The sequence below is a fragment of the Cucurbita pepo genome, chromosome LG04 (assembly GCF_002806865.2).
Source record: "Cucurbita pepo subsp. pepo cultivar mu-cu-16 chromosome LG04, ASM280686v2, whole genome shotgun sequence".
Lineage (NCBI taxonomy): Eukaryota > Viridiplantae > Streptophyta > Magnoliopsida > Cucurbitales > Cucurbitaceae > Cucurbita > Cucurbita pepo.
This window is the reverse complement of record NC_036641.1, coordinates 59,746-81,694: the sequence shown is the minus strand read 5'-3', so window position 1 is coordinate 81,694 and position 21,949 is coordinate 59,746. Positions and strand designations below refer to the sequence as shown.

Here is a 21,949-nt window from a genome sequence, read left to right as displayed (position 1 = left end):
ATTGTGTTCCCAAGATAATGTATTGTGTAAACATTCTAACAAAAAAAAAAAAACTTAGAGAATAGCGATAGTGTGGCCATTAATGCATGGTCACAAGGAACATTATAAGTATCACTTTGGAACAAATATAAAATCAAACCAGGTTAAGTCAGTTCAGGACTAAAAAGTGCAGCAAAAGCTTTTCAGAAATGATCGCCCCTTCTGAAATGATCATAAGCTTTCACGCACAAGATTCAAATTATATGAAAATTTCCTACTGGCTATCAAAGGAATTAAAGACTCAATTTTGGCTAAGAACTGTTAAAACAGAGCTACAGTAGCCTGATGCATATTCATAGAGACATCAAAAGCACCGTTTTGGAATTTATAGAATAGCAAACAGGTTAAAGCAATTGAAAAGCCCATAATAAGCTTTTCTGAAACCATCAAAAGTTTTCAAGACATTCATTTGAACAGTAAGGAAATTTCTATGTTACAACCAAAATAATTCAATACTATTTTGGCTAAATAACCGTTGATTCAGCAATGTTAACATATGGAATAATACCAATATTGATCAGATACAAAGAAGTGCAGTTTTTCCTCATTCACCCAGCTATGATTGAATCTAGAATTCATATAAACCAAACCATCAACGCTAGGGCAGGTGGGTTTACTTCAAAAGGTTTTAACTTCCCTTTACAGTTACAAGAGGTTTCATCTAATCAAATCTTCTACGAATAGTCAAATGGTTATAAAATCCCTCTTTTATTTATTCATTACCCAAATCTAATCATTTTCGGAGCTACCAAAGACAGTAGTCAGAATGAGTAGAACCTGAATGGAACTGCAGGCAAGCTCAATGGCTTGCATAGTGGCCTGAAGTTGACCCAAGGTTGGCGGCCCATTGACATCTGGAAAACCTTGCATCTTCTACAGTGGATTCAATACCGAAGGACCTCTGGTTAGAGGTCCGGATTAAAGTTTTGTTGTGATACTCAGTGAATTCGGAGAAATGATTGTTCAAAGACAGAAGAACGGATTGAAGAGAGAAACGGCGGCCGAGAAAAGTTGAGATTAATAGCGAAATCTCTTTGAATTTGACTCAAAGATTGAAAGAGATTGGCAGTACAAGAACATGTGAAGAAGCGACGTGTGGGGTTTTAGGAGAACACGGCAAATTATTTGGTTTTTGAGAAAGATCTGCACAAGATTTAAATACAATTTGGTGATTAAATCATTGCTTCAAATATTCCGTAAAATATATTTAATTCCCCATAAAATTATTTAAAATACCATAAATAATTTTTTATTTTTTTCCTTTCATTTACATTTATGGTAAAAAGTAAGAAAATAAATAAACTTCCTCGATGTCACCAGACAACTAATGCATTCCACTTATTGAACGTCATATGGTCAATCTACGACTCTTAGATATCATAGATGGGTAGTCTCGTAGTTCTTACGGGTGGAGTCGATGGGTGGTTGGTTCTTGGATTTTCCTTCCTTTTGTTTCATTTCGCTCAAAGGGTTGAAGGATCTCGTGCGTAAAGTTGTCTGCAGGGTCGATGTGATCTTCTTCCCCGTTGATCCTAGATCAATTTCACGAGTTTAAGAAGAAATAATTAGCTCATCAAAAGACTTTGTAACCGTTGGCACGTCATAAAAATACCTCTTTTTACATGTTCTCCTTGATTCGAGAGCGAGCTCACTTTTTTTTATAGAAACATTGTAACAGCTCAAGCCCACCGCTAACAGAAAAGGGTTGATTGGGGGGTCCCGCATCGATTGGAGAAGGGAACAAGTGTCAGGGAGTACGCTCGGCTTTGAAGGGGGTGAATTGTGAGATCCCACATTAATTGGGGAGGAGACGAAACATTTTTTTATAAGAGTGTGGAAATCTCTCCCTAGTAGACGCGTTTTAAAACCGTGATGCTAACAGTGATACGTAATGGGTCAAAGCAAACAATATATACTAACAGTGGGGTTGAGCAATTACAAACATCCTTACATTGTATAGAAGGGACATCCAACAAGAGACACGACATAGAATAGAACATTCTCTATTGTGGTCTCCAATTAGTTGATCTTAGTATGTTTGTTGCAACTGAATTTCGTATAGTGACACCCTTTGGTTTACCACTCCTCGAGCAAGGAGCAAAAGAACATAAATCGAACCCGATATCATTAATAGCCTTCACTCGTTATCTCATCATCTTCCCGACATTTCTAATTTATTTCTATTAAGATACTCGAGATCCCACGTCTCTTGACAAAATCCAAAATATACATACTCGAGTCAATCATAGATGAGAACCCAGAAAACTCTCGTGGAAATGCTTATGTTTTACGTTACGAAACTAAGAAATTTATGTCAACCGAGATTATGGGCACTGCACATGGGCCATCACTGTTTGAAAGAGCAATCTATTCCTTCTCTCGATAATCAACATAGCTAAATCATGCTACCGAGGCCTCGAGATGGTTGTATAAAAGAAAACGAGAGTGCCAGTTTCTAATTCAAACAAACCTACCTATCAATAAAATAGTTTTTTTTAATAGAAATATATTTAAAAATAAGTGGCAAAAATAGAATAATTTGAAACAAATTTGAAAACTACCATAATTTCTAGATCTACATTTTATTTTATTTTTTTTTAATGAAAATCATAATCAAACAAAGGTCATGAAATTAAAATATGAATATAAAATTAGGTAATTGAGAGAATAAATAAATAAATAAATAAATAAATAAATAAATAATAAAAATATAAGAAGAGGCAACGACATGAGTCCGGCCACCGCTAATTGAACCTAATCATCGGTGGAAGTAAGACTCGTTTACGATGATGGCGGATTGAGGAAAGGATTATCATCATAATCACAATCATTCGAACTCCCATTTCTCACAAACCCCTCTTCTCTTTTAATTCCAATTCTCGAAGCTCACCCACTTTCGCTCTTCGCGTGATCTTCCTCTTCTAATTGGCGCCACGATCCTTTCTCTCTTTGTTTGATTCCATCGCCCCCAATTCCGTCCTCATAAACAGCGGCGGATTCTTTCTCTTTTTCAAGTCTTGGAGCGACGCCAAGGACTTGAGACAAACTCGCCATTCAACCCCTGCGAGGTGTTTCCAGGTACTAATTGCTTTCTTGTTTCGTGTATCTTTTTGGGGGGCGAGGGGGCGGGGGGATTGGTTTTTTCTCTAGGGATACGTTTGGTTGTGGAGATAGTAGAATCTGTGTCTGGTTTAGTTGTGCTTTTGATTCTGTGGAAGGTGGTGAAAAATGGGGGAAATTAAATGTGTTGATGTTGTTTTTGAGTGGAGATTTTGATTTTCTTGCTTATGGGTACTTCGAAATTTGGCAATGTGGGTTTTGGGGTTGAGAGAATGGTTTTGAATTTTGGAAAGCTGTTTTTCCCTTTCAATTATTGATGTTGTTACTTTACAGATTTTACTCGACTGCTTCACCATGCTGTAATGGAGCTTCACACCAGGATGTTTAAGTTTATGTGCACTTTAATATTTGAGCTCTTAGAATCGTGGAGATTCTATGGCTATGAATGACTTCCCCTGTGAATTAAATAGGACTATGGATTGTGAAAAAGGCATACTTGTAAGGCTTTTAGCATAAAATTGGATAGTAATCTTGAGAAGGAAAACGAATGGAGGACTTTTCTAAATATGCCCATAGTCCTGCTCATTTAGCAGTTGCACGTCGGGACTACGTTGCTCTGAGATTCATTATCTCCACACTACCACGACTGGCCAAGGCAGGTGAGGTCAATACTGAAGCGGAATCCATCGCAGCAGAGCTACAAGCTGATGCTGTGTCTGCTGTTATTGATCGACGTGATGTCCCAGGACGTGAGACTCCTCTTCACCTTGCAGTACGTCTTTGCGACCCAATTTCTGCTGATATTTTGATGGCAGCTGGAGCAGATTGGAGTCTTCAGAATGAGTATGGTTGGAGTGCTCTTCAAGAGGCAGTTTGCAATAGAGATGATTCAATAGCTATGATTATTGCACGGCACTATCAGCCTCTAGCTTGGGCAAAGTGGTGTCGTAGGCTTCCGCGTATTGTTGCCTCTGCTGCTCGTATGCGTGATTTTTATATGGAAATGACTTTTCATTTTGAGAGCTCTGTAATTCCATTTATTGGCCGAATTGCTCCATCAGATACATACAGGATTTGGAAGCGTGGTTCCAATCTCCGTGCAGATATGACCCTTGCTGGTTTTGATGGTTTTCGAATTCAACGTTCTGACCAGACGTTTCTCTTTCTTGGAGAGGGCTACTCTTCTGATGATAACGTCGTTACGTTACCACCTGGCTCTTTGATTGTTCTTACCCACAAAGAGAAGGAAATTACAAATGCTTTGGAAGGAGCTGGTGCACAACCAACTGATGCAGAAGTTGCTCATGAAGTGGATTTAATGTCAAGGACAAATATGTATAGACCAGGCATTGATGTAACCCAAGCTGAGTTGGTTCCTCATGTAAATTGGCGACGACAAGAAAGGATTGAGGTGGTTGGAAATTGGAAAGCAAAAATATACGACATGCTTCATGTAACGGTGAGTGTGAAATCAAGGCGAGTTCCTGGTGCTATGACTGATGAAGAGCTATTTGCTGCAGAAGATGAAGATAGATTAGCCCGTGACGAATATGATGACGTATTAACAGTTGAGGAGAGAAAGCAGTTGGATTCAGCACTTCTTATGGGGAACTCCGATACCCATCTCGAGTATGAGGAACAAGGGGTTATTGACAGTCAGGAAAATGGATCAGTGGGTTCCTGTGACAATTTTGAATCCAATGGTATTGTTAAGGAGAAGAAGAGTTGGTTTGGTTGGAGCAAGAAAAATTCAAGGAGTAACAGTGTTGAGCTAGATGATTCGAAGATGAAGAAATTCTCAAAGTCGGCCCCAGAAGGTAGCAATCATAAAGTCGTCGAGCCTCCAAATTCTTCTGAAGATATGGGGGATAAGACCAAGAAGGGAAAAGATAAGAGTAGCAAGAAAAAGAAGAAGAAAGGAGCCACTAGTGAGTTAAAAAATGAGAGTGAATACAAAAAGAATTTGAGGCCAGTCTTATGGTTAACACAAGATTTCCCTTTGAAAACTGATGAGCTCCTGCCTTTGCTTGACATCCTTGCTAACAAGGTGAAGGCTATTAGGAGATTAAGGGAACTTTTGACTACCAAGTTGCCTATTGGCACCTTTCCTGTGAAGGTAATCCTATTAACTAGACGCTTATCTGATTTTCCTAATACTAACTTGTTCTTATGTTCCTCTTTGTTTAGTGAACTCTTACATTGGTGCTATTTATTTCGTTTCTTCAACGATGTTACATCGGCTAATTTTCATATCCTGTTCAATTGGACTAGTTGTTATTTGTTTCTTTTAGTTAAAAAACGCGGAAGATCATATGATATAGCTTTTTTCTTTTATTATCCTCTCTCTTTCCCTTTGGAAATGAGAGGTTACAAACGACGAAAAAGAACAATGAGCGAAATATAGCCTCAATTGTTTCACATAGAGAGAAATATACCGCCAACAGATCGAAACCTCATACTTTTGGGAAAAGGTGTTGTTTGAAAGCATTCAATGGGGATGTTTTGATAGCCAAAGGAAAAGGAAAAAACAAAGCATGGTTCATCATTCTGTTGTTTGTTTTGTATTGCACGTCTGTGTGCAGTGTCGCTTTTTGTTCGACTACTGGGTCGGAAAGGAATGAAAGGATTTTGAGGAACAGTATGAGGTTTTGAAGATGTTTGGTAAAGATTCTTATTCTTATCGTTGGTAAAAAAAATGTTATCATTTGTATTCTAGATGGAAAGATCTGTAATTTTTGGGGTATGTGATCTGTTTATCTCTCTTATCTTTAATTTGCAAAGAGGGGTCAACAGAAGCCTGAATTCGAAACTGAGGACAAAACAAATATTAATTAGATTTATGTATATCTTGGTTGATTCAATCCAGTGCATTTGATTTTTAAATGATGAGATTATTTTTGGCATTCAGGTCGCCATCCCTATTGTCCCGACAATCAGGGTGCTCGTTACTTTCACGAAGTTTGAAGAGCTTCAGCCAGCGGAAGAGTTTGCAACACCTCCTTCCAGTCCAGACCATTTCCCGGATGCTAAAGTTAAGGAATCAGACGGGTCTTCTTCATCATGGATCACGTGGATGAGAGGAAGTCGTGGTGCGCAATCAAGTGATGGCGACGGTCATAAGGACGAAGCCGATCCCTTCCATATACCCCCAGACTATACATGGGTTGATGCGAACGAGAAGCGACGGCGGATGAAGGCAAAGAAAGTCAAGAGTAAAAAGCATCGAAAACATGCGGCGGCTGCCAAAGGTGGAAGTACGGCAACTCAGGTGTGTGAGGATATGTAAGAATAATTACATTACAATTGCAGTATTCTGATTGAGTTTCTTAAGCAATATGATGGCACAAATGCTGTTTATATGCATCTGAACATATTATTCCTTCTTTCAACTCAATATGTAGTGTATGCTGAAAACTTGCAATGTTTTGTCAAGTTTTCTTGATTAAGGTTGCTGCCTTCGTTTCTTTCTACCTTTCATCATCTTCCTTCTGTTCATACATTTACACTTTAATGTCTACTCGAATAGGGTACCCTTCCAAAATTGACTTCATTCCCCCCCCGCGCGTAGGAAATGGTGTTTTCATTGTAACTACATTGTTTCCTCGATCATCTAAGCACTTATTATTAATAATGGCTCAAGTCCTCAGCCAGCATATATTGTTTCTTTTGGGCTTTCTCTTCTGGACTTTCTCTCAAAGTTTTAAAACGTGTCAATTAGGGAGAGGTTTCCACACCCTTATAAGTTATGTTTTGTTCTCCCCTCCAACCGATGTGGGATCTCACACTTAGCCTATCCCGGATCAAATGGGTGTGGAGGAAATAAACAACAGGTTTGAACCAAGTCGATGTCGGTTTGGTTTCAAGGTAGGGTCAAACCCGATCCAAACCGAACTTCACAAAAAGGGGTTATTCATTAAGATTGGATGTGAATCTCATTCCTTGGAGTTCTTTTCGACCCATCAACCAAAAAAACCATAGTGGTTCGTTCGTGGGACAATTGTTTGGTGGTAATCTCTTGCAAGACCGAAGGGTTTGGGAGTTATTCTTGTTGTTCTTGCCATACATTGTCATTTGATCCAATAGCATTTTGAAAGGATTATAAAAGAAAGTAGGACTCGTGAGTGAAAAGTTAAGTCTTAAAATATTGCTTCTAAGAAAGAAGCAATGCCATTAGATTATTGCATAAAATGGAGAGTTTAAGCCATTCATCTTATACACAATTTGTTGGAAGAGCTCCCAAGTTCAATTGGCAAATGGCTTCCTTAACAAAGCAAGAAGCCAATTGTTTTCAATTGCACTGCAAAGGATTGGAAATACCCTCTCGTAGTCTCCTTAAGCTTTTACAGCGCCATCATTGAACATCTATCTCGACTCCTCGACACACTGCTATAAACCTGTTGCATCTGATTTGGATCGTTTTGCGTCTGGGGAAGAGATATCATCACTTGATAGTATTGCTTCGCTTTCGTGTGCCTTTTGTTTCCTACTTGCAGCAGACAAACCATCTTCATCAGCATTGTCCGTGCTCGTACCAGCTGCCACACGACCTTGTTCTGAATTTTCGGGTTGGTCGTCAGCAAGGGGCATATTCTCTAGGATTGATGAGGAGGTCTTCAGCTTGGTTTCCATCTTTCTTTGTTGCTCGAACATCTCCCGTAGATACTTACCTTGTTCTTCGATCCGTAGCTGCAAATTCCTTTGAATCTGTATTAAGTCATAGAGATGGTCATCTCTAAGTCATTTATTATTTTGATTCGCCTTCATTGACCACTAGGTTAACGTATAATAGTTGAATATAGAATAGTTATGGCGCTCATATAGATAAATAGTGTTGTCGTTCTTATCATCTATCGAAAGAGGGCGAAGAAATGAGTTAATGTGACCAAATTATCAGCCATATCAAGCTAGTACAAGGCTAAAGCATAGTTCCACAATCCATGAAAATTTAGCTCAAGCTACTCTTTTATTTGATAAAAATATAAAGGAACCTTCAGAAACAAACAAAATACACACCTCAAGTTGTTCATGGAGCCGCTTCTGGACATCCATTTGCAGACGCAAGGCTTCAGTTATCCCCATGCTCCTATTTTTTTGATCGATGTAAAGAACAAAAAAAGTTCAACACTAAGCCCACCCTAAAAAATATGAATGTGATAATCACACCGTTTCTCAAAATGGAGATATTGATCTCTTTCAGCTTTTCTTTTTGGGCTTCCCCTCAAGGTTTTAAAACGCGTTTGTCGGGGAGAGTTTTCCACACCCTTACAAGGAATGCTCTGTTCCCCTCTCCAACCAACATGCGATCTCACAATCCACCACCCTTGGGGCCCAATGTCCTCGCTGGTACACAGCCCAGTAACTAGCTCTGATACCATCTGTAACAGCTCAAGCCTACCGCTAGCAAATATTGCTGTCTTTGGGTTTTCCCTTCTAGGATTCCCCTCAAGGTTTTAAAACGCGTCTGTCAGGGAGAGGTTTCCACACCCTTACAAGGAATGCTTTGTTCCCCTCTCCAACCAACATGTGATCTCACAATCCACCATCTTTGGAGGCCCAGTGTCCTCGCTGGCACACAGCCCAGTAATTGGCTCTGATACCATCTATAACAGCCCAAGCCTACTGCTAGCAAATATTGCCGTTTTTGGGTTTTCTCTTAAGTTTCCACACCCTTATAAGAAATGTTTCGTTCCCCTCTCCAACTAACGTGGATCACACAAAATGTTTCAAATTTATGATTTAACTCCTCCCTCCCAAAGTCAAAGACACCCACACATTGGCAAAATATTAAGGCAAAAGACAACTTACGTTTTCAAGTCAAGAGATTTCATTTCCTCAATACGATTCAATTTTTTCCCCGAAGATCCTGAACAGAAAAATTAATTCAGCCACCTCTCAGACTGTTTTTTCATTGAAAGCCATCAGAAAAGGGGATAAAAATAGATTCAAAAGAGGTGCCAAAAGATAGCAAATGGCAGTAAGACTAAAGCTAAACCTTGATATTGACATGGTGCCAAAAGATAGTAATGATGTTCCAGATGATGATAAACAAAGTAACAAAGTAAACACAAAAGCATAAGGGGAACAGTCACCGCTACCTTCTGATGACTCCGGTTTATATCTGGCGGTTCTATATTTCTGGCATTTGAATGAAAATAAATACATTATAAATAAGCATGCCAAGTGAAATCAAGAATGGAAAAATTGCAGAGTACCTGTAGGTGGCTCTTCACATGATAAATGGTGAGACCTTCAACATTCATGAGCTTTAAAACACCCTTAGGAGTGGCATCTGTTAAAGAGAAGTAATTGCAGCTTTTCAGGCATTCTAAAACAACAGTAAGAACATATTAGACAAATTAATATACTTTCGCCGCCGCCAAGTTTATCGACAGCTTCTACAAATGACTCGTGAAGCTCCGGTGTCCATCGCATCCGAGGTCGGGTTGATGACATTGAGAGAGAATTAGAAACAGAATGAAACTCTGCCGTAGGTACAGAGTCTACTTGATTCGTTTGGTTCTGTGGAGCATGGAAATGAGCTGATGATGATTTTAGCACCTGCATCTCAAAAAGTTCAATTATTCTAGCATCCATAACTACAGTGGTTCTGTACTTTAACTAGAGACCAAGTTTGTCTAAGACACTTCGACGACTCGATAGAACTATACATCAGATTTTCACCTCATACGACTCTTAATTCAATTCTTTTAAAGTCATTCATCATTTTCTCCATTTAAGAATATCCGCCCCTCTTCCATTATGTCTCAAAGAATGACCCGAACCAATTTAGTTTATTTTCATTGATAAAGAATCAGCCCAAGAAAAAGCTTTGATACCAAATGATAAGGAATCACTACAAGGGAAGTAAGATTCAGACTACCTTATTGATCGAATATCTCAAGTCAATAACACTTGTTTGAGATTCGAATCACTCCACATGTTAGATCAATCATGTCTAGTTTGATTGATTCTACCTGCAACCTAAACTATATAGAATTGCAAAGAAGCACAAATGCTCGTTTTTCTACATTTTCCAAGTCTACTTTACAAAGATAACATACACGGCTTTTTATAGTCTCAAAATGAAAACTCTTAACCTTCCATGAGGCGTTCCAAGCGTTGTAACTTTCATACTTCATGACTATTGTTAGCCACTATCTATATTTTATGGCCANAAAAAAAAAAAAAAAAAAAACACCATAACTCTATTGAAGCCTTTGTTGCATAAATGAAGCTTGATTTAACGTGACGTTAATATTGCATGACTGAGATGCCTTAGTTCATATGAATCTGAACTATCCCGAAGCCATTTTGACTAACTTATTTTCCCTCTCTTTCTTTTTGAAGAAATTCACTATGTTGAGCAAACACACCCACAAAGTGCAATGCAATTCAGAGGAGGACAATTGAGCACAAAAAGATCTTAATGTTTCATGAAAGAATGAACTAACCTCTACTTTAGCATCTCCAGCGTTAGCATCAGAAAAAATCTCACTCCAATTTGGCTCCATGGTATCATCAACAGAAATGAACTGATCAGCCCAATCAGGCCAATCATTCCTCTTCGCTCGGTCATCCGACATTAGTACACCGGCCAAGCTTTGCGCTTCAACGTTCTGGTCAGCAGCATTCTCAGAAAAATCAAGCAAATCCTGAAGAGCATCAGTACTCCAAGATGAACTGTTTTCATTCAAGTCATTAGTAACCATTGTGGACTGTTCTTCTGAATGGGAAGAACCATGAAGAAGCAACAAAGATCCATCATCATCAGACCGAGAAACGAACGACGAAAACTGGACATTTCTCTCTCGAGACAACGGTTGCATCAATGGAAAATCGTTTCGAAATCCAGAGGAAGATGAAAACAAATGTCCAACAGTGCCACTGTTAGAAACTAATGGAGGAACCTGCCTGGGAATTGGATGTCTCATGGCTTCACTTTCTGGGGAAACCTGAAAAGAAACAGGCAATTTGGGATACTTCTCTTCAAATGGCTTCGGAAGAACTTGATACGATGATGACATAACTTTGGAAGCAACCCTCTTCCAATCACTCTGTAGTATACAAAAACATATCCAAATCACAATATTACAGAGTTCATACAGTCATAGAAAGCTCGTTCAATATCTCCAGAATTCAAAACAAAGATACAAAGAACACAAAACAAATAGAAAACTAATAGAAAACGAAATCAACCAACAAAATTTCAGCCCAGAGTTTGAATGAACAAGAAGAACAGTCCCAAATCACAAAACCATAAAAGGGGCAAACCAGAATCACTTACCCCAGAGCTCGAAACAGTCCCAAATCGCAAGAACTCTTAGAAATCGAAACGGAAATCCGATGCGAAGAGGCAATAGGGTTCCGATGCACCCGATGGCTTTGTCGTTTTGACGTCAACGAAATTACCGACGAACTCTTCTCTCAGAAAGAAACGTATAGAACTGTCTCTCTCTGTTGATCACTAGCATGATGAACAATTCACAAATCCAATTTCGACCGTCTGATCTTCTCCAGGTGTTGATTCAACACAGGCGATTCCTCGAGCAACGTCCCGATGCACAGAAATGATTGGGCAAAACGAATTTCCAAAAATGAAAATCGGCCAATGATACACCTCAAGTTGGCGTAATTCGATTGAACAGCCATAAATTAAAAAAATGGAAAGTGGGTGTCAGTCTTTTCTCTCTCTATTCGAACAAATTTGCATGAATTCTTGAAATCGAATGCCCTAACATTCTCCACTGGCGCTTTCAGTTTCCCTTTTGCTCAATTGGGTCATTGTGAATGTGGGCTGTGATACAGATAACACAAAGCCACAATTAGTTCACAATGTCCTCTGTGCTCTCTAAACGGACCTCTTCTTCTTTCCATGGTGATGAACACATCTTCGGTCGCCCATTACCGTTCTTACTCTCTTTTTGGAAAAAAAAATTCCGCTTTTAATATGAACTTCTCATGTTATTACATTTTTTTGCTTCCATTTATTAATTTCACCAAATGGATCTTACTTAAATATTGCAATTTCCAACTCTTTATTCAATATTTCCTAATTTACCAATAAACATTACCATAACTTCATGAATTTATTTTTTATTAGTACATAAATTAATCATTGAATAAATGGGTCCAAACTCGAAAATTTTATGATTTTATAATTTATTTAAAGCATATGAAAGTTTTTTTTTTTTTAATGACTTGAGTGTTGTATAAATGACACGTGATATGTGTAATCACTCGAAAGGGGTAAGATTTGGGTTAACTTGTTGATTGAATATTCCAAGGCAAGAACATTGTTTGAGATTCGAATCACAAGGAAGATCGATCATGTCTAGCTTGAATGATTCTTGTTGATCAAATATCTCAACGCAAAAATACTTGTTTAAGATTCGAATTACTCCACAAGCAAGATTGATCGAGCTTGAATGATTCTAGATGCAACCTAAACTATATAGAATTGCAAACAAACTTAGTCATGGGCTAAAGAAAGCACAAATGCTCTTTTCACTATATTTTCCAAGTCTACTCACACGTACAACATACATGACTTTGTATAGCCTCAAAATGAAACTATTAAAGGCATAAGAGTGGTAATATTCATAGTTTATAATGTCTTAAATAAAATGTCTTAAAATACATTCATGAAATACAATAACTCTAAATTACTCTAAATTGTAATCCACAAAAAATTTATAACAATGAAACTTCATTCTTCGTAGCATGAATTGAAATATCTTTTGATAATTTCAACAACATTTTGTTCGCATCTTCATTGAAATATATTGTATGATTGATGTTTCTTGGTTCATATCACGTACCTTGTGGCCTATCTACGTGTCCTTCCGAGTATGTAATGATATATTATGTTATGGACGTATGTGATGCATGTACTTCCAGCATCTATGTTATGATACTATATTTATAAACATAAATAAACGTAAACGTTGAGGAAAATAAAATAAACGTCTAGGAAATTTCTAGAGTACATAAATGTAAGATACGAAAAATAAAACAGAGACAATGACTTTGAAGTTGGATATGTATGTCGTCACAACAAATAATTTGCCTGCACACAGTTAGGTAATTGTCCTATGTTCTTGTGCATATAAAAAGGTTCCATAATTCTTGGAAATACGGTTCACAGATAACACAACTCAATCGATGCATACAATATCTATTCGTTATAAAAATAAACATGGTCATCCACTATTAACCCCTTGATCGCTGATTGGATCCATTGACTATTGATTGAGTTGGTGCCGAAATCGAGGGTGTGGCATGTGTACATATGGAAGCCGAGCCACACACATTGTCTAGGCTAACGTTAGAGTTGAGTTGGGTTGAGAGGGAAAGTAGGCTTGGATTTGGTATGGGTTGGATTGGGTTGGGTTGAGCTGGCCTTTCAATTTGTAATACAGGTTGGGTTGAACATGTGTCATCATAGGAATTAGCAGGAACATGTGTATAGCCCCGATAAAGAACAATGTGCAGGTGGTGAAATTTTAAGATATTTTATCTTTGGTGTTGCTTATTGGCTCGTCATCGGCACGGAGCTAATCATAACATACATACAATTCATACTCATCCAAAAAGCTCTTCCGAAGTCTTTAACATGCATTTTCTAACAACACAATCATTTTTTTATCCATAATATTCGGGTTATATCAATAAAAAACGCTAATATAATAATTGTCTCTACATCGTGTAGACCCTCCTCAAAATTTATTTGAAACAGACGATTTAAAATGAATTAGACATTAAAATTCAAAGCATTAATTAATATAAGTTTGCATGTGCATGTGTAAAATAATGTTTATCGAAAGAAATTCAACCAAAGATTATTTGATATAACTATTTTTTTTTATTGCTATCTAGATTCCGAGGTAAAATAAAATATAAAAATGGGGTGAAACTTTAATCGAAATAAAATCCACAAACGAGCTCAAACGAGCTCATCTGTGAGATAATATCCATCAATTTACAGAGCACAAATCACAATAACCGAAGCTCATCTGTGAGATAATATCCATCAATTTACATAGCACACATCACAATAACTCATCCTTCATTTTAATACAGAGGAAAACATTTAAAATAGTGTTCATCATAAATTTATTATAGGGGCATTTTGGTAATTTCTTATATTTTACATAGCTTATTCATCTATATTGCCCAACTAGTATTATATACACGCACATTCTCTTTCTAGTTTTGCGAAGTATATATATATAAAAACATATATCTCGAAATCTTAACCTAGGGGTATAATGGTAATTTTCATTTTATACATACACTGCATTCTTCATTGAAATTGTCGTTTTGTAATTGTAGTCATAAAGATGCATAGTGTAACCACCTAAGGTAAGGAATGCTTGCATGATAACACGTCCTAATAATCCATACAAGTGTTCCTAAAGTCTGTGTGATTACAGGATGACATGTGCCTTACTAAACTAGTTTTTTAGTAGGTTAAGAGATCCAAATTTTTTGAAATTTCTCTGATCGGTCAGAATTGAAAGAAAATTAGAGTTAGTATTGAAACCGAAGTAAAATTAGTGAGTGAAGGTTGAATGGGTGAAACCCACCTTGCACGCTCCCCTATGCATGAGAAGAGCCTTTCACATGTGAGTACTATACGCCTAGCAAGAGGAGAGTTGCGCTGGGTGGGCAATATGTGGTGCTAGTTCAACGATCCAACTCTTGTGGCGCATGTTTGATTGTGATTTACAATGTCGTGACACGTGGTGTATGCGGACTAGCATGTTGTTAGTTGGGTCGAGTCAGGCAAGTGGATTGGGTCGTGCTGTTGAACTAGATCGTGTCTTGGTTCATTGGTCAGATTGCGAGTCAATTCACAAGTGCGGGTTGGATCCAAGTGTTGCGTCACCACTAGATGTTGACGGGTTATACCATGCACAACACATAATGTGTTATGTTCTAGGCCAGCTTAGAGACATGATAGACTCCTCCTAGTAAGATAAACCCTCTCAAAGATGAAGTGTCTCATGTTCTATGACGTTTAGGGTCCAAAGTGTATTTCCATAGCATAGAGACATGAAACACATTATGTACTACGGTAAAGTTGGGTGAAACAAACCCTATCCTCTCTAAGACCTCGAAAGGAACTATGAGCCTCAAATTCAACTTACTTACCATACGGGATGTGTTGGGTTGATCAAATTTTATGAGCTATCAATTTTTTAAACGCTACTGACCTCATATTTGCGATGTAATATTTAAAGAGAAATCCGATGAAATATTTATCAACCTTGTTGACAGATGAAGAACAACTTGGAGTTGAGTTAGGTTGATTGCATTGGAAGAAAATCGATATGTTAGCGCGTACAAACTCATTGTCTAACAACTCTTGAAGCTGCGATTTTTGTATGAAAACTTGTAAATAGGAGTCATTCCTTGTTTGAACTCGATATTTGACTCACCCTCTTTTCCCTTCTCAAGGTAGGCTTATTCTACACATTTGTAGTAGTTCTTCGTGCCATCTTCTTATGTAATACCTTGTCCTCTCTCAAGGTGGGTTTTATTTTTCTCACACTACTCGTTCCTCATGTTATCTACTTTTATACTGTAACGCCCCGTTAGGTTATATATTATAATAATAATAATAATAATAAAATAAAAGAAAAAAAAAACTGACCACCTCTCATCTCTCCACCCCTTCCTAAAATACCTCTCTCATCCGTATCAATAACTCTGTAAACAAAACAGAAAAAAGAAAGAAAAGATTTTGTTGGGAGAAGAAAGGCAGATAAATGGACAGATGGTTAGACAAATAATGGAAGAGAGATGTAATTTGAGAAGGCTAATAGTATGATTTAACTTTTCCTTTTGAATTATAAATTATGATATCGTGCCAAAAGAGTCCATTAAAATTTGGTAGGAGAAAGAGAGGACGATGGTAAAAGAAAATTAGAATGGATTGAACATGATTTCTGTTAATTGCATAGATATTTTTAAGGAAAGAAATGAAAAATTAGATTGAATTGAAAATGGCTAAGTACTGTAAACAGAATTAAAAAAATGATGATTCATGATATTTTTTACTGAAGAAAAGAATCAAAATATAACCGAATAGATAAATAGAGTAAGAGAAGGAAAATGAAAAATATGAGAAATTATTATAATTTATATCTATTAAATATATCCAAGCAACGTGAAGTTTATTACCCAATACAATTTAGAAACAATGAAAAACATGGAATTCGATTTTTACTGAGGTTGTTAAAATGTGAAATACTAACAAAAGATGAGGAACGGTGTGATAGGAAGCGAACCCCAGCAACATTTGGAGTAGATCTCTCGGAACGGGTGCTTACGTAAATTAAATTAGGGAGTACTCCGGCTAATGACAACCAAGTAAGTAGCCTTATTATCAGCTCGGTCGAACGACTTGTCTTATGTATGACGACACATGCCAGTGGACCTTGCACGTGTCATTTATGCTTTATGTTATGTGATAATGTTATGTGATGACGTTAGATGATGATGTCATGATGTTATACGTTGATTATGTTATATGATGACTTGATGACGTTAGATAATGATGTGATGGTGTTATATGAATGACATACTTGGTATGCTTGATTCACTTTATGGCAATATGATTAGTATGATGATTGAGTGAAGTTTACCTTAACATGATGATGTTTTGCATATTGAACATGCTATATGATGATGAGTGCCATATTGCATCATGTCATTAGATCAACATAGGACACAACCATAAGAGCATGATAATGATATTAATATAAATATCCACGAGTATGTGTTACCTAGAGTAATAAAAAGACGAGACTAGAGGGTTGTGTTAGAAGAGACGTTAGGATAGTTAGAGGGACCTCATGCATATTGTATGTTCATAAGCATAGAGCTACTTTCCCTCGAGATGATGAGTGTGGACGTGCACAATACGATGATGAGTGTGAATGTGCACAGATGAGGGTGTTCATGAGGGCATGACACTATGGGGTGCTGACCTCCGGACGTCGCTACAGATTAGCTTGACCAGAGGGTCCAGGGGATGTGCGAGCATCCTGGAGATTCACACTCGCACGTGTGAGTCGTGTGTAAGGAAGTACTATACATCCAATTTGTCCGAGAATGGAGGCCACCCTTATGATGATTAGAGATAGGTCCCTAAATCATGACTATATGTGTTTGCATTTGCATGGCCTCTATAGTGGGGCCACTTATCGAGTATTCTTTGAAATACTCAGGTCGTGCGCCACATCATTTTTCAAGTAAAGGCAATGCGCACTTGTACGGAGGACGGCGACGCAAAGACTGTGGCACGTGCATAGGGTAGACTTATATTTAAATACCTAGTTAAGTTAGAATATGTTGTTTTGCATTTAATTTGTTTTAAATTATTTTGTATTTATTTTTATTTTCTCTCAATTTTAGTATTTCCTAATTAATCACCCAAGACCATGACTGTGTTGGAAGAAGTTATTTTAAACGTTTTTCTAAGTTTACGTTATAAATAATGTTCATGTAAAAGTTATATTTTCGCATTATAGATGAGCATGAGACGTTAGTAGCGACTCGAGTATGTGGAAATTTAGGGTCGTTACATATAGTCTCTCGTTCCTTTTCAATATGGGTTTATTCTACACATAGTAATGACTCCTTAATTTGATCCCGATCATGTTGTTAGCAGTCTCGTAAGATCTCCAAAACTCATTGGGCGTGTTTATTCAACATCGGCTTATAATTTGATTTCATTTTGTATTTAATTTTGATCTTGGGGCTTTTTTTTTTCTTCTAATTTAAAGTTTATCAAATTTTATCTTTTTTTTTTTTTTTTTTTTTTTAAGTTTATCAGATTTTATCTTTTATTTTATTTGTTTTCATTTTTTCGTATTGAATCTCTCCCCATCTCAAAATTGGATCATGACATAACCTAATTCCCAAGAAATCATATAGATCTAAGAAAAAATCAAGACTAAAAGTTAATAAATCTTACATAAATGAATAAATCAAATGAAAACTATTCTCCTCAATCACGGTTCAGTTCAGATGTCAAAATGATGCATTTTGTGTTAGGATCGATACCAGTTGTTAGCTCAGATACCAATTGTTAGGATCACTCAACAATTGATACCAATTGTTAGGATCACTCAACATCACTACACCTGATACCAATTGTTAGGATCAACAACTGATACCAATTCACTCAACAACAAGGGGCACTCGATCAAGATGAACACAAAAGAGAGAAAATACAAGATATAATCTCTTCCAAAATACATTGTGTGGTTTCAATTTATATATATGGTTTCAATTTACTTAAATTTGAGAATTATTGATGAACCAGAGTTTAATTACACGTGAATTTGCTCGTGACGTTGAAGTGGAACAAATTGTAGTAAAAACAATGCTCGATTCTAGGCTAGAACTCCACTAAAGATTGATTTTGAAAATTTCTTCAAAAAATTTCGACTACGTTACATCCGAAGATGATCCTTCTTACGGATCCTTAACTCCATTTTAAAATAAGCCATTATTTGAAACAAAAGACCTAAATTGCTTTCGATATAAACTATGAGTTTGCATACGTGTAAACTAATGTTTTTCAAACATTTGGTATGATTGATTTTTACCCATAAATTAAATTATCTTTAGACGACAATATGAAAAGTCAAACTCTTTATTGAATGACCTCATTTGAACCAGACATTACATATATGATTCATGAAATGTAAGGAGAAACACTCTTTATTCATTTTTCCTTCATATATTAAAGAAGAAAATAATTTGAAGTATCGATTAAAATCATCCTCCTCCTCGACAACGACTGGTAGCAGAGCATCCTCGATCATAGGGATTAGCAGGAACAGGTATAAAGCCCCTATTTCCGATTAAACAATGTGGAGGTGGGACAGGGTGTTGACATTCTGAAAGTTTAAGAAAGTCCGCTGATACTTCTGGACTCGTCATCACCATGCTAATTAAAGCTAAACATATAAGCAAGGACTTCATCGTGTTTCCTTGCTATCTCGATTGTTCCCCCTCCTTTGGTCCCTTTTTATTTGTGACATCTCTTTTCCTTCCCTCTATATTTATAGGTTTCATAAAGGGAACAATCCTTAAAAATGAGGGTAAGATGGCCTATAATTGGTAGGGCCTACAATTAGTTGACCGTTAAAATCGGTACAAACAATGGTAGTTACCGACATAACAGGTAGAAGATGTTATATAATTTTTTACTTTTTAACAACTAGCATTGCATCAAAAAATTTATCTTTTAAGGGCATAACGGTAATTCAATGCATTCTTAATCAAAATTGACCTTTTTGTAATATAAATTTCGTGACTGCATACATGGATGATATATGTCTTCCCTGACTAGCTTTTTAGTGTGTTAGAAGCGGTAGGTCCTAATTCAAACAAAATTAGGGTTAGTATCGAAATTGGAGTGAAAAATAGTCGAGTGAAGGTTGAATGGAACGAAAACCCACCATACACTTGCCCCCAGGCATGAGAAGAGCCTTCCATGCGCGAGTACCATGCACCTAGGTGAGGAGATTCGTCGTGCTTGTTGGGCGGTATATGGTGGCGCTCATTTGGCGATTCGACTCTTGTGGTGCATGTTTGATCCTTGATTGCGTAAGAATTCTTGTGATTTACAATGTTGCGGCATGTGGCGTACGTGGACTGGCACGTTGCGAGTTGGGTTGAGTCAAGCGGATGGATTGGGTGGGTTGTGCTGTTGAATCGGGTCGTGGCTTGATTCATGTGTCAGCCAGTGAGTCAATTTACAGATGTGGGTTGGATCCAAGCGATACGTCACCACTAGACGTTGAAGTGTTGTTCCATCCACAACACAATCGCGCTTTTCACGCTTCTCCTCACTGCCTAACATTGTCCCCTCCCTGTTTATGGCATTCTTGACGTACCACTATCGATTCAACTCCGAATTCTTTCTAGAAGCTCATGCAAAATTTCTCCAAGAATAACATATAAAAAAAAATAAGAACCTAATTCCAATATGTCAGACCATGAGTTAGTTCATAAGCGTGGATTGGATTCAAGTGACCAAACATTGACGTGTTGTACCATCCACAACACGAAATGTGTATCGCCACTCCACCTCTCGCTACCTAACACATGTCCCTTCCTTGTTCGTCTCGTCTCTTTTGTCATTCTTGACATACGTCTCATCGCCACTTTTAATTCAATTCAACTTCTGTTTCTTATATATATATATATATATATTTTTTTTGTTTAAATTTCTAAAATTTTTCTAAGATTTTTTCTCTTCTATATCATCTTGACATTTGGTATTCAAATAAGTAATCCTCCCGTAGAAGTATTATCGAGAGATCATCGAAGAACACATCGATATTGAGTATATATTATTGAGAGATTGGAATTATGAGTTGAATTAATAGAAAAAAAAGGCGAAAAATCTAACCAATTATTTGAAACATAGAATTAATTCTCTATAGAAATTTAAAGCATTAATTAATATAAGTTTGTGTAAAATAATGTGTTGTTAGAAGTTTATATTAGTTTAAATTGATATAATTATTTATTTTATTGTTTATTTACGTTCAAATTTAAGTGGCATAATTTGATTTTTGTCGAAAAATGAATATAAAAATCAAACTCTTTATTGGATGAATTTATTTGAATTAGATATCTATATTCATTTGAACCAAATACCGATTAAAATCATCCCCCTCCTCGACAACGACTGATAGCAGAGCATCCTCGACGATAAGGATTAGCAGGGACAGGTACATAGCCCCTATTTCCGATTAAACAATGTGGAGGCGGATTAGGGTGATGACAGTCTAAAAATTTAAGATATTTCTTCTCTGCTGTTACTTCTTGGCTCGTCATCACCATGCTAATTAAAGCTAAACATATAAGCAAGGACTTCATCGTGTTTCCTTGCTATCTCGATTGTTCCCCTCCTTCTGTCCCTTTTTATTTGTGACATCTCTTTTCCTTCCCTCTGTATTTATAGGTTTCAAAAAAGGGAACAATCCTTAAAAAAGAGGGTAAGATGGCCTATAATTGGTAGGGCCTAAAATTAGTTGATCTTTAAAATCGGTAGAAACAACAAATTCCTACTAAAAAATGAAGAAATCAAACTCCTCGTGGAAGGTCTTCCTTCCATGGTGGGGACAACATGGTGAGTGATAGCGTGCTCGTCATCTATGAGAGGTTAGCTGGCAAACTCCCAATAGACCATGAGGTCATCAAGGTTGGGGATGGGCGCTACCCCCGGTGCGTGATAGCTCCACTGGTTACCCGCATGATCAACGACCTCCCATAGGAAGGATTAACCGTCTAGGGTAACTATTGACTACTTGCATGATCAACGCCCTACCACAAGATGAATCCACCATACATGATAATCTAATGACTACAAGTATGGTCAACGCCCTACCATAGGACGACTCTATTGTGTAGGGTAATCCATCAAACCACCGAGTTATACATCCTTAACCAGCCTCACGCCTAGCTCAATGGTACTGTATCGAAGTGGAAAGGGAAGTGGAGGTCCTCAGACACTATACTGGCTGCTATCGGTCTAGAAGACTACCTTTGTCATTTCTGGATGTCGTAGAGGTTTGCTAGGTTCTTAGAGGCGTCTAGGCGGTTTAAATCTCATCTCTCATTTCTATGACATTCAGGGTTTGCTCCTCGAGCTAAACCAAACTCTAGTTGCACACAGATCTAAACCTCTGATCGCTCACAATCCTGGGGTGAAAGGTTACGAGAAATGTACTGACTTGGACCAACCTGTGAACTGCACTAGTTATAGCATCTTCATTCTAACTAAGCTCTTTCAATCGATCACCTAAGCATGTAATCCATA

At 37.3% G+C, this 21,949-nt stretch overlaps 3 protein-coding genes across 10 annotated transcripts in view; 1 reads left to right on the top strand and 2 right to left on the bottom strand.

The window, feature by feature from the left end:
* Positions 1-1,189, bottom strand: part of LOC111793081 (exportin-4) — a 32,717-nt gene extending 31,528 nt beyond the window's left edge. For 2 of the 7 annotated variants that reach the window (XR_002814873.1, XM_023674805.1), the window contains exon 1: positions 817-1,188. Coding sequence is in view for 5 of the 7 variants with exons in the window: in XM_023674805.1 (XP_023530573.1) it covers positions 817-909 (93 nt within the window). In the remaining 2 variants the exon portion in view is untranslated. Of the gene's footprint in view, positions 1-816 lie in introns of all 7 variants that reach the window. The other 5 variants (XM_023674802.1, XM_023674803.1, XR_002814872.1 and 2 more) reach the window with 4 other exon arrangements.
* A 1,579-nt stretch (positions 1,190-2,768) lies between these two features.
* On the top strand, positions 2,769-6,571 carry LOC111793535. Its single transcript, XM_023675461.1, has 3 exons — positions 2,769-3,117; positions 3,433-5,215; positions 6,008-6,571. Exons 2-3 carry the CDS (start codon positions 3,647-3,649, stop codon positions 6,383-6,385), a joined length of 1,947 nt encoding a protein of 648 aa, XP_023531229.1. The 5' UTR covers positions 2,769-3,117; positions 3,433-3,646; the 3' UTR covers positions 6,386-6,571.
* Positions 6,572-7,228: 657 nt separating this feature from the next.
* LOC111793263 (protein PHR1-LIKE 1-like) lies at positions 7,229-12,010 on the bottom strand. Of its 2 annotated transcripts, none has more exons than XM_023675066.1 (8): positions 11,384-12,010; positions 10,551-11,051; positions 9,465-9,657; positions 9,312-9,388; positions 9,195-9,234; positions 8,905-8,962; positions 8,113-8,182; positions 7,229-7,803 (listed from the first exon to the last, which is right to left on the bottom strand). In XM_023675066.1, exons 2-8 carry the CDS (start codon positions 11,028-11,030, stop codon positions 7,486-7,488), a joined length of 1,236 nt encoding a protein of 411 aa, XP_023530834.1. In that variant the 5' UTR covers positions 11,031-11,051; positions 11,384-12,010; the 3' UTR covers positions 7,229-7,485. The 2 variants fall into 2 exon arrangements, with proteins under 2 accessions (XP_023530834.1, XP_023530833.1); XM_023675065.1 differs by having other exon boundaries at positions 10,551-11,153; positions 11,384-12,009.
* Positions 12,011-21,949: the final 9,939 nt, after the last annotated feature.

Bases quoted from the DNA above. Each gene is read 5' to 3' on its own strand.
- LOC111793263 (XM_023675065.1), bottom strand. From the start codon at position 11,123: ATGTCATCATCGTATCAAGTTCTTCCGAAGCCATTTGAAGAGAAGTAT. The intron at 9,658-10,550 runs GTTAGTTCATTC...TTTGAGATGCAG, and splicing joins CTGGAGATGCTAAAGTAGAG to GTGCTAAAATCATCATCAGC. The intron at 9,389-9,464 runs GTATATTAATTT...TCTCTTTAACAG, and splicing joins TAAACTTGGCGGCGGCGAAA to ATGCCACTCCTAAGGGTGTT.
- LOC111793535 (XM_023675461.1), top strand. From the start codon at position 3,647: ATGGAGGACTTTTCTAAATATGCCCATAGTCCTGCTCATTTAGCAGTT. The intron at 5,216-6,007 runs GTAATCCTATTA...TTTGGCATTCAG, and splicing joins TTGGCACCTTTCCTGTGAAG to GTCGCCATCCCTATTGTCCC.